This window comes from Lactuca virosa, chromosome 8 (genome assembly GCF_052849685.1).
Source record: "Lactuca virosa cultivar CGN04683 chromosome 8, Lactuca_virosa_CGN04683_v6, whole genome shotgun sequence".
Lineage (NCBI taxonomy): Eukaryota > Viridiplantae > Streptophyta > Magnoliopsida > Asterales > Asteraceae > Lactuca > Lactuca virosa.
Window position 1 is genome coordinate 29,255,488 of NC_136433.1, and position 11,859 is coordinate 29,267,346.

An 11,859-nucleotide genomic window follows, 5' to 3' on the forward strand; every position below is an offset into this window, starting at 1 on the left:
GTTGAAAGTGGTGTTATAAAAGTTAATAAGATTGATTCTTTAAATCAAAATGCTGATGTTTTAACTAAAGCTCTTGGATCTTCTCAACATGAATATATTTCTAGCAGACTTGGTTTAATAAATGTTTTTAAAAATAATAAATCATAAAAATTGAATTAATGTTCAGTTTGTGGGGGGGTGTTTAAAATACACTTGGTAATTTACAAACTGAAATTAATTTGTTAAAGGGTAAATTGTGTGTGGTTGTTATTATTCGTGGGTAGATTGTGTAAGTTTTATACAAGTAAGACTAATTCGGGTTTATGCGCGGATCTTTTATGGTTTGTGGGTTGCTCCGTATCCGAAGTATTTAATGTTGAAGCTGTTGTCGTTTGAGAGATAACTTCATCAGATCAAAGATATTTTTCTCTCATTTTTCCTCTCGTTTGTGTTAGGGTTTTCTTGGATTAGGGTTTCATAATTTTGTTTGTAATAAGTTTGATCTTGTTCTTATTCTTTTCATCTGAGAGAGAGTGTTATTGTAGTAAGGTTTCTGGTGTAAGTTGATGTATAATCGAACTGGTTTATAGTGAATAAACTGTTCAAGTTGGGAAGTTTTTGTGTTTGTGTTTCTTAAGACATTCCTTTAACATTCTCACTACAACTTATATTAAGTTATTAACCACTTCTTTAACTATATCCTAGATTAAGTTTATTATTAAAACTTATAACAATATTAAAAAAAACGAATAAAAATACAAATTAAGGACCAACTTATAAAGGTTTATTATCATCTCTAGAAAAATAAAAACCATCATTCCTTACTAACCAATAACATCTGTTTATAGAGTATTCATCCCCACATAAAATTGACACTTCCATGTCAAAAGCATTAAAAGCGGCATTTTTTAATTCTTTACTATCGGGTGTCATCCAACGAAAACTACAAAAGAAAATTGTTGTTAACATGAAATTTTGACGAAACATCCAATGAAAATATTGATTGGGTGTAAGCTTCTTATCACCAAGGTCGTCATCTTTCGACTTGCAATGAACCATTAAGTTATCAACTTCTGAATCTGTGATGTATACAGCGTAGAGATCCAAGTAGTTGCTTCTCTTGCGATTCTCAACCTTAGGAAAAGCATATGCACCTCCTATCAAGATCAAGAGGTTGAACATAACAATAATAAGAAACCGTTGTTTAATTGTGAAATTCATGATAGGTAATGTAAACTATGATTTTTTTATGGTTCTTTTTAAATATATGAAAGTTTTATTTAAATATTGTATTCATGTAATATGATTTCAAACTGTAATCTTATTTAAAATTTAATTAGCTAGAGGACAAATTCAATTATTTGAATTAATAGCAACTTTTTTAGGATATGTTTGAAAAAAATAGCTGGTAACTAATAATTGGTAGCCAGATAGTTAATAGCTGATAATTGAAAGTTGTTATTTTTATTTCTATAGAAGTGTTACACGATAGTTGATAGTTTTTTTTTATAGATTATAGATTTGAGTGCATCACCAAGCTCTAGTTTGCCCTTCATAAAATCATAAGGCACAAACCATGCTACCTAGTAGTTTGGTCCAACCCACTTCCTTCAAAGCCCATTAAACTTTCAAGATATGTTTTAGGTTAAATTGGTAATATCCTTCGGTCATTTAATTAAAACATTCAATATATTAAACCCATAATAATTCTTCATTTACCACACATTCAACAAAGTTTGCATCTACATTGTGATTCATAAATATTAACAAGTATGTTTTAATCATAGTTGCTTCATTAAAATTATTATTCCCAGTTGTACATAAATTGCCAACCATCTGGAAAAGGTCTATCATCCTTAGCAAAATAAAAACCATCCTCTCTAACCAACCAATAATAATTATTTACATCAAACCTTTCACCACACATAAATGATATTCTCATATCAAAAACGTCAAATGTTTTATTTTTCAAAACATTGTCATTACTTGTCATCCAACGAAAATCACAAATGTATAGTGTTGTGCCCACAAAGTTCATACGGAAAGTCCAATGAAAATACTGAGGGACAATGAGCTTTTTATCACCGATGTCATCTTCTCCTGATTTGCAATGAACCTTCAAGTTATTGATTTGTCCATCTACAATAAACACTGTATATAACTCGAGAAAATTGGGTTTATTATGATTCTCAAACTTAGAAAGAGAATTAAAACTGTATATTGTGATGAATAGGTAGAATATATAAATAAAGAGAGAAAGATGTTTCATTGTGAAACACATTATAGAGATTGTATGCTTTGGTTTTCTTTTTTAGTGTCTTTTTATACAAAGATAATATTAGCTCACATTGAGATTCAAGAAATATGATTTCAATTGAACAGAAAAATATATATTATCATCAGTTATTGAGTGAGTTTGTTTTTTTTTTCATTTGCTTTTTTTTCATGTGCTAATATATCTTAGGATTTTACCATTATTTTACAAAAGATTCATTTAATGGGCATCACCCTAATAAATAAATATCATTTTGTCAAATGTCATCTTCTTATTCAATTTGACACATGTAATTTTGTGATTTTTTTTAATAAATTTAAATTCATATGTCATTTTGTGGTTTTTTTGAATTAAATTCAATTAATATACCACATAATACCAATATTTATATATGTAGCGTATTAAATACATTGAATATGATAATAAATGCAAATAATCTTAGAAAAAATAAGATGACAAAATCCGTCCCATAATTATTGTTGCATTCTCGATGTTATATGTAAATTCATATATATATATATATATATATATATATATATATATATATATATATATATATATATATATATATATATAGAGAGAGAGAGAGGGGAGAGAGAGAGAGAGAGAGAGTTAGGTTCAAATGTTTTTGACAACTATTGTGTGCATGAATGCACCAATCACAAATTAGCAAAAAAATTAAATAATTAATAAATTGTTTAAGGGTATAATAATAATCTATACCATATTTAATTATAGAAAATATTTAAAACATTTAATATCCCTTTAAATTAGGATAATCAATTTTGAAACCCTACAAAATCATCGGCCGACATCACAATTGATCAGCATCATCCATACATACTGTTACTTCGTCTACTTCTTCCTCTTCCCTGGTCACAGTCGCTGCACATGCTTTCATCGCCGGAATACGTTCGCACTTGCCTCCGTACACCGACACCACAACCTTCAGACAACAGATAGTGTGATCTCTTGCAATCTAGATATGATCATCTTCACAATCGGTCACTGTCAAAAGTTTGGCCTTGATGAGTTAATCGGTAATACACAAGATGCCTACTACCGTGAAAATCACTCACATGTTCATTCAGCGAATCTCAAGCTTGAGTTTAATGGTGGATATTTGTAATGGGCTGCTGAAATTTTGTCAGCAACCGATGGAATCATGAATCTTGTTCTTAATTTGAGGTAACAGACTAACATCTCTTTTTTTTTCTTTACCTAGATGATATTGTTATAAACTCAATTCTATCCTGCCTTACATTATTTTAGACATCGAAACTTTCCAAAATCATTATTAATTTTGAAATTTTCGTTTACAAACAATAACATTCTGTCATGGCCTCCATGTGTTCGATAAAATGCCTCAATGAAAAATTAGTTAATAATCTTTAATGTTTTTACTTCGCTTTGTTCCTTATTCTTTTCAGAACTATATAACTTAATTTAGATTGGGTTGGATGCCCTTTTCATAACAACAGGTTGATGCTAGCTGATTTCGATTAAGTTTGGAATTGCATTCGGTTTCTTCAATCCCATTTCATGCTCTTTTATTGTTGGTATGAAATTAGATTAGATAGATTTTTCATTTCTTGTTCCTACATGATTCAATATTGTTTGATTGAGTTTTGAAAAAATGGATTTTGCTTGCAGATTGCAATGGATTTTGCATATGTGTGTTGTTTACTATTTTACTGGAATAAGAAAATAGTGATATGCAATGGATTATGTCAGAATGTATTCTATGTATTCTGCCAGAATATATTATATGTATTCTGCCAGAATGTATTTTATGTATTCTGCAAGAATGTATAAATTGATAGGAATTGCAAGTAACATGCTTTTAACCATTCTTAGTTTTTGTTGCATTTGTGATAGGAATGGTCGGAAGAATGGCTTGAAGACCTGATAAGAATAACTTGAAGAATGAGTCAAAGATTGATCACACTCACAGTTTAAGAATGTTTTTATTTTTTAAGAATTACACTTGTATTTATTCATTAATTGTATATTCAAGAATGCTGATTTTTTATGATAATCTTTTAAATATGTATAAATATATTAAAATGTATAAGGCTATTAGTATGTAAGAATATGTATGAATTTGTATTTAAGTTCGAATGTATATGAAAATATCAAAATGTTGTTATTCTTCAACTGTGAGTTCAAGAATTCTGTTATTCTTCATTAATATTCTAATAGAATAAAACTCTGAAAGAACATCATTCTAACAAAAAAACATTCCGACGGAATAAAATCGGTTATGTTTACAAATTATGTTTAGAATTAAATTGAATTAATTTAAAAAATTCAGATTTTTAAAATTAGGAGTATTAATTATCCCTAGCAATCCGAAAATTTCCTTTTTAAATATAGTTAATTGTCCAAAATACCCTTATGCTGAAATTTGTGTGATTATATAGTACATGTTACCCTATTGTAATATCATAGACTCTCAGATCCTGATCATTGATTATATTCCACCTGTGGTCCAGATCTGTGCATTCTGGTACACAATAGTTAGTAAAAACAAAATAACTTATGCCCATATATATATATATATATATATATATATATATATATATATATATATGGGATAGTTCAAATAAAAACTGTAAATAGTGTGAAAACGTAAAAACACTACTTTTATGTTATTATTCTGCAATGAATTTTGTATGCATAGCTTTATGTCATTATTCAGCAATGAATAAATGAATATTCACAGGTTAAAACTAAAATTAGAATTTACTACAAAAATGCACATACAAAAATTTATAATAGAACTAGACGAATTCCCGTGCGTTGCGCGGTGCGGGTTAAAAATATATTGTTAGAATATAGTTTTCAGACACCTTTTTGTTAATTCGATTCATCAATTTAGGTTCTTTTATTATTATTATATTTAATGTTTTCCTTTTAACTATGTTAAAATATATATATTGAATTTTTTTAAAACATTATTTGATATTTTACTTTAGGTTTTAAATTTTACACTAAATTTTTAAGCTTATTTGATATATTAATGTAGGTTATTTATTTAACTATATATTGAAGTTAACAAATTAAGTATATCATATTGATAAGTCACAAATTCTTCCATTTATGATAATGTTTACAACTAAAAGCATATTTAAGTTAATAAATTAAACATATTGTATGGAAATATGAAAAGTTGGGAGTTTCAAATGAATGTGGTGAAAGAAAAAATGCTTCTTTTATAATATAGTATGATATGATAATAACATTCTAATGAATATATGAATAATCAAACGTTAATATTCATATTATAATTACTTCAACAATACATATATACAACATTCATTGCAGAATAATAACATAAACATAATATTTTTACGTTTTCACACGATTTATTGTTTTTATTTGAACTTACTTCTCTCTCTCTCTCTCTCTCTCTCTCTCTCTCTATATATATATATATATATATATATATATATATATATATATATATATACACGGTTGATAAATTAATATAACATAAATAATAATTGTAACAAAATAAGTGAAATAGGAGATTATTTATAATTGATTACCAAACATTTTGAATTTCAAAATATTTATTAATAATGCTAATATTAAGGGATCTAGAAAAAGATTTAAATTTAAATGTAAAATCATAGAAAAAGACATGTGTCATTTTTAGAGAGTAGGAGAAAAGAAATTATAAATTATAAAAAAAATGACAAGTGATAAATTTAGGATTCTTTTATTAAAGAGAGAGATTTGTGTTTTCTAATGTTACATGTTAAAAGACTAATTATTGGACAAATATAGAAAACACATATTTTGATGCATTTTTTGGTTTATAATTACAAGATCACTATTTTAAGGTTTATATTTTAGAAAACAGTTATTAAGTTTCGGTTTAAAAGTAAAAAGTCGTTTCTTTGGCACATTTATAAGTTAAAAGATCTCATTATTTAAAAATTATCCATCATTTCTTCAGAGTTACTATATTTACTAATCATATGTAATTTTAGCCAACAAATCAATAGTTCAAAATTTATGATTGAATTATTGTAGGAGACATTACACATGTACTTCTATATTTGTAGATCTTTTACCAAATAATGCATAATTAACGTGGCTACATCATTTACATTAATTTTGCCGCCAAAAAATGAATTTTCAGGCTTTTTGACTGTTTATTCGAATGATAAGAAATTAAAGGATCCTATCAATAAGTTTGTGGATCTTTTTAATCCCAACATGTTGTCTCACGTCTTAATGATTGTGCAATGGTTCCAAACATCACAAAATATTATAATTTGGTTCATAATAACCAATAAGGATCATTACGTTTTATTTTCATAATTAGTGTCAATTTTATTTTTTTAAGGTAAAAAAGTTGAATATTTATGTGAATTTGATAATGCAAATAGAACATTTCATAGCTGATGTAAATACGTAAATATAGTTTTCACCATATGAAGATGATATGGGAAATGAAATGACCACTTGCAATTTCATAATTAATAGAGTGATTTAGTTTAAATTATAGCAAACTATGGTTGATGTTTCAACGATTTGTTTTATTAAAGGTACTTATTAATTCCTCATTTCATGATTACTAGAGTGATTTGGTTCTGTGCATCTTATATTGGAGATCCCGAGTTTTTAATCCGGTGTTGGTGAATTCTACTAACTTGGTGATACTAATTTCTCACCACTAAGCAACCGTTAAAAAATAGAGCGATTTGGTTGAAGTTATTGCAAACTATGATTAACGCTTCAATATGCTTTTTAAATACCTACTAAATCTTTATTTCAGTTAAATCCTACTGAAATATATCATTTTAAAATTTGTTAATGTTAAATCCTTAGTTTTTAATATATCTTTTTTTAATCAACTTGTATAATACATGGGGTTTTAACGGAAGTAGACAAGACATTGTGAATTCTTCATTAAGTTATTCCTACATCTGGTCAAAATGCAAAGTTCTAGATTAACGAAAAACATGAGGTTAAGTGTTCAAACATCTGATATTGAAGAAACAACAATATTTGCAAACTAACTATTAGATATAGGAGAAAGAAATGTTGATAATTTAAATGATTGCAAGACAATTATTAATATTCCGGATAATCTTCTCATTAGTGATTCTTTTGATCCTATTGGTTCATTAGTTGAATACGTCTATTTATTTCGAAATTTCACTTTAAAAAATATTTAATATTTACACATTGATATTTAAAATTTTTTTAATCAACCAGTCTATCCCACACCTAGTCTAGTAATACAAAGTCTTAAAATTAATAGTTTGGTAAATGTAAATGGGTCAAACCATTTAATTTTCAAGCTGTATGTTTTGTTTTTTCACATTTAGGTGTTGTTTGTTTTGGAAGTGGTTAAATGTCTTTTGTCTTTTTTCATTTTGCGGAAAAAGACGTGCACTTGAGAAACGTATACCTGCCAGAAGGAAAAAGTGCTCAAAAAGTACTTTTGTAGAAAAACAAACGAGGCCAATGTCGGGTCTTCTCACGTTTTAAATAAAGTATCGATATTTATACTAAATTTATGCGTTGATTCTTGAAAGATTTTTATGATTGGTTTTCTATCTGTTTTGAGTCAAGGGCTCAAGGCCTTCCTATTGACTCCGTTTTTCTCCAGTTAAGTTCAAACGACAAACACATGCTTGGCACATGAGGCCATTATTGTCATTTCACAGATCTAAGATACTGAATAACATTTTTTAGGGTCTAATTATTGTTTTCAACTTCTTTTAAGGGAACTCCAAAAAAGTTCAGTTCGGTTGCTAATTGCCTAATTTTGTGTGGTTTTAATTCAAAAAGATTTGGACTTCTATCACTGAACCGGCATAATGGACCCGGATTCTTTTTTGTTTATCCGTCTGATCCGACCCGAATCATTGCGTTAACGTGGACTAAAACGAACAAAAGAAGAAGCTTGCATCAAATCGGATAAATGATTTGGTTGAATGACAACCCTCGATTCTTCCTCCGCAGCTGAATCGAGCATGGACGAATCATCCAACCTTCAACAACCCCCTTCCGCCACCAACGACGGTCGCGGCTACGCCGGTGGTGTATCCGACGAAGAACAGAACAGCAAAGAATCTGAGGTGGTGTGGAGTAACTTCACCGACAGCTTCCGTGAAGTCCAATCCGTATTGGACCGAAACCGAGCTTTGATTCAACAGGTCAACGAGAATCACCGCTCCAAAATTCACGAGAACATGGTCAAAAACGTTGCTCTAATTCAAGAGATCAACAACAACGTTTCCAAAATCGTGTCTCTCTACTCCGATCTATCTACCAACTTCTCCAGCGCCTTTCATCAACGGATTTCAGAGAATGATGCAGACAACCTGAAGGAGAGTTGATACTTGATCGATTGGCGTTATGCAATTTTTCAGTAATTCCGAAGTCTCCTCTCTCTTTTTTTTCGTCGTAATTTCTGGTCGATTATGATGTGAAATTTGAATTTTCGGAAGTTGACTGGTGTTTGATTTTGTATTTCTTGATTACGGAATATCGTAGGGATTTGTTGTTGAGTAATATGCATATATGTAATTTGTTCTGTTCTTGATCCGATGAGTCGCTGCTAATCTATACGAGTTTATCGATCTGTTGTGTTATGATTGAAAGCAATTTTGGAGTAAATTCATACGATTCTGGAGATGTTGTGACTTGAAACTTGAAACACAATGACAGTGGTGTCCGATTGATGAGGCCCATTTGGTCTAAACAGTTAGAAATGCGAATTGGATTTTTTTACTTCTTTAATGGTAAAAGCTCAAAATTATGTGAGTTCTGATTAAATTGGTTTACGAAATAAGCCACACAAAAGCAAAATCACAATAACTACAATTTGATTTGTCATCTTTTTATCTAACCTCTTAAAATTTTACAATCAACATGTTAAAAGATGCGAATTAAGGTATATGTTCAAAAGGTTTTCCAATCGAATAAAAACTGGTAAAAATGTAAAATAGGACATTAGGAATCACAAGTGTAGTTCACCACTGTCTGCCACAACAACATTGGTTTTTGGAGTACCATTTTGTTTCCCTTCCGCTTCAATCTTATGCACAACATCCATTCCCGACACCACCTTCCCAAACACCACATGTCGTCCATCCAACCTACAAAAACATAACAACCAAATTAAACTTCACAAGATTGAAATAAAACAGGTTTGACCTCAAAAGTCAAACTGTTGTGTAGAAACTAGAAAGTAACATCTCACCAGCTAGTTATAACTGTTGTGATGAAAAACTGAGAGCCATTAGTATCGGGTCCAGCATTTGCCATAGACAGAACTCCTGTTTTTACCAAAATAAAAATTTAAACAATTTTGTTTTTTTAAATTAATAAGGTGTTTTATTTACCAGGATCAGTGTGTTTCAATTTGAAATTCTCATCAGCAAACTTTTCACCATAGATGGACTCCCCACCACGCCCGTCACCACGTGTGAAGTCGCCTCCCTGAATCATAAAGCTTGGTATGATTCTATGGAATGTGCTTCCTTTGTAATGGAGAGGCTTTCCACTTTTCCCAATTCCTTTCTCCCCTAAAATCCAAAAGGGAAAGAAAATTAGCTTAAAAGATTAGTTTAAGTGATTGTAATAATTTCTCTTTGGATAGGCTCATCATGGTTTTTCTCTGCTTTTGGAGTTTTACTATTTATATTAGGGAGGAGAAAACATAGTAAGAGAATTAAAAGTTGATTAGTTACCTGTGCAAAGAGCTCGAAAATTTTCTGCAAATATAATAAGTATTAGTTAAGTTCTTTAATCTTTATACATTAAGAAATCATGAAACATACAAAAATAAGAGCATTATCAGTATGCTTGGCTATTGTTGTATTTGTACCTGCTGTCTTTGGCACTGCCTTCCCAAAAAGGCCCATGATTATGCGTCCTGAAAGCAAGAATTCATGTGTAAGAATTCATGTGTAGATGATCAACATTCTAAATTGTTGCCACGTTTATGAAAGAAAACTTGTTTGGTGAATCCATCAATGCATTTCAGATTATGAAACTGTTAACATTTATGTGTTGAGATTCAAGAAAGTATATATAGAAGAGATGCAGATTATGAAACATACCCATGGGCTTTCCATCAATCTCAACATCAAAATAAACCCTGTGTGTAACTTCATCTAGATCCCCTTCTGGTCCATCTGCCTAATAAGCAATCATCAATGAACATGTATTTCAGATTATTGAGCTATAAGCCCTAATTAATTGCCGATAAATCCATAATCACATCAAATTTATCCTCTTAAATCCCATTCGAGGTTGTAAATTAGATCAAGCGTTAGGTCAATAACCAAAAACAGCAATTAATTAGAAATAAAAGATGAAACCTAAACTAAACAGAATTATACATCACATATAAGAAGAAGAAAGAAGAAGATGTGAAAATGAACCTGATGGCTTACCTTATGATTGTGCTGATTTTTAACAGCTTTTTGTTCTGAAGCAACATCAGTATCAGTAATCCGGTTCTGTAAACAGTAAACACAGATTAGTGGATACAAACTAGAGAAAAGATTATGATTTTCCATATTATAGGTTGTTCGCGATGAATAAATGATGATGTTAAAAGTACCAGAACAAAAACGACTGTTCCAAAGAGAAGTAGACCCCATAGAATGGCGAGGGGAGGAATTTTGGTTCTGTTAGGCATCGTCTTCGTCCCTGGAGAGTGGATGGAGAGATCTGTTAGCTTGGGTTTGTGACTTTGTGTTGTGGGTAGATATGAGTTCCACCGTAATGCAACTCGATACTATTACATGAGATTGTTGATTCATATATGCATCTTGTTGTTTTATTATTTATGTTGTAACTTATTTATCTTAAATTATATTTAAAGTTATATTCTTTGCATTTTTCTAAATAATTTCACATTTATCCTGCTTTATTTGAAAATTTTATAAAGTATATCAAATTTTATATTGGTGTTATGACTAATAAATAAAAACATTATGATCTTAATCTAGATATTTAACAAAGTAGAATAAATTAAATAATCGAAAAACTATAAATATCCGTTGATAATGTCGTATCGATGGTACTTGTTGAAAAACAAAACTCGTTCCTTTACTTTCTCTTCCTTTCTTTAACCCACTCACCACCAAAGAATTGCAGTACTCCTATGTCGTTAAACCACCGCCGTTACTATGAGCTTGATAAAACCAAGAAATTATTGTTTCTGATTATCTTATTCTGATTTTTTATTTGGGTTTGAACAAATTACACGGATGGTCCTTTAGCTTTACAGTTTTTCCCTGATATGGTCCTTACGAAACTTTTTTCCCCTGAAATGGTCCCTACGGAGCAAACATTGCACACAAATGGTCCTTATGACTAACTTTGTTAACAGATTCTGTTAAGTTTTGTTAAATGACAAAACTACCCTTTGTTTTATGCTCACAAATGGTCCCTCTTTCTCTCTCTCACACACACAAAGACACACACACATACCCAGAAGATAGAATCACCATCATCTTCTTCAATATCCTCATCTTCTTCAAAAACCCTCATTTCCTTCGATACCCAACTAACCCATCGGTCACCGTCCCTCCTTCCAACTCACCCATGGGCTTCCTATCTTCCCT

General features: G+C 30.0%; 3 protein-coding genes across 3 annotated transcripts; 1 reads left to right on the forward strand and 2 right to left on the reverse strand.

Moving 5' to 3' along the window:
* Window positions 1-753: 753 nt before the first annotated feature.
* On the reverse strand, window positions 754-1,200 carry LOC145130204 (S-protein homolog 21-like). The gene has a single exon (XM_079065041.1). It carries the CDS (start codon window positions 1,198-1,200, stop codon window positions 754-756), a length of 447 nt encoding a protein of 148 aa, XP_078921167.1.
* A 6,960-nt stretch (window positions 1,201-8,160) lies between these two features.
* LOC145128768 (protein EARLY FLOWERING 4-like) lies at window positions 8,161-8,859 on the forward strand. The gene has a single exon (XM_079063571.1). It carries the CDS (start codon window positions 8,212-8,214, stop codon window positions 8,614-8,616), a length of 405 nt encoding a protein of 134 aa, XP_078919697.1. The 5' UTR covers window positions 8,161-8,211; the 3' UTR covers window positions 8,617-8,859.
* A 235-nt stretch (window positions 8,860-9,094) lies between these two features.
* LOC145129123 (peptidyl-prolyl cis-trans isomerase CYP19-4-like) lies at window positions 9,095-11,057 on the reverse strand. Its single transcript, XM_079063866.1, has 8 exons — window positions 10,851-11,057; window positions 10,681-10,746; window positions 10,345-10,423; window positions 10,110-10,157; window positions 9,973-9,996; window positions 9,625-9,807; window positions 9,483-9,558; window positions 9,095-9,378 (listed from the first exon to the last, which is right to left on the reverse strand). Exons 1-8 carry the CDS (start codon window positions 10,926-10,928, stop codon window positions 9,240-9,242), a joined length of 693 nt encoding a protein of 230 aa, XP_078919992.1. The 5' UTR covers window positions 10,929-11,057; the 3' UTR covers window positions 9,095-9,239.
* Between the last annotated feature and the right edge of the window lie 802 nt (window positions 11,058-11,859).

Excerpts from the sequence above, each read along its gene's own strand:
- LOC145130204 (XM_079065041.1), bottom strand. The coding sequence starts at position 1,200 with ATGAATTTCACAATTAAACAACGGTTTCTTATTATTGTTATGTTCAAC.
- LOC145128768 (XM_079063571.1), top strand. The coding sequence starts at position 8,212 with ATGACAACCCTCGATTCTTCCTCCGCAGCTGAATCGAGCATGGACGAA.
- LOC145129123 (XM_079063866.1), bottom strand. The coding sequence starts at position 10,928 with ATGCCTAACAGAACCAAAATTCCTCCCCTCGCCATTCTATGGGGTCTA. Across the intron at positions 9,559-9,624 it reads ATTGAAACACACTGATCCTG|GAGTTCTGTCTATGGCAAAT; the intron begins GTAAATAAAACA and ends TGGTAAAAACAG. Across the intron at positions 9,379-9,482 it reads ACAACAGTTATAACTAGCTG|GTTGGATGGACGACATGTGG; the intron begins GTGAGATGTTAC and ends ATGTTTTTGTAG.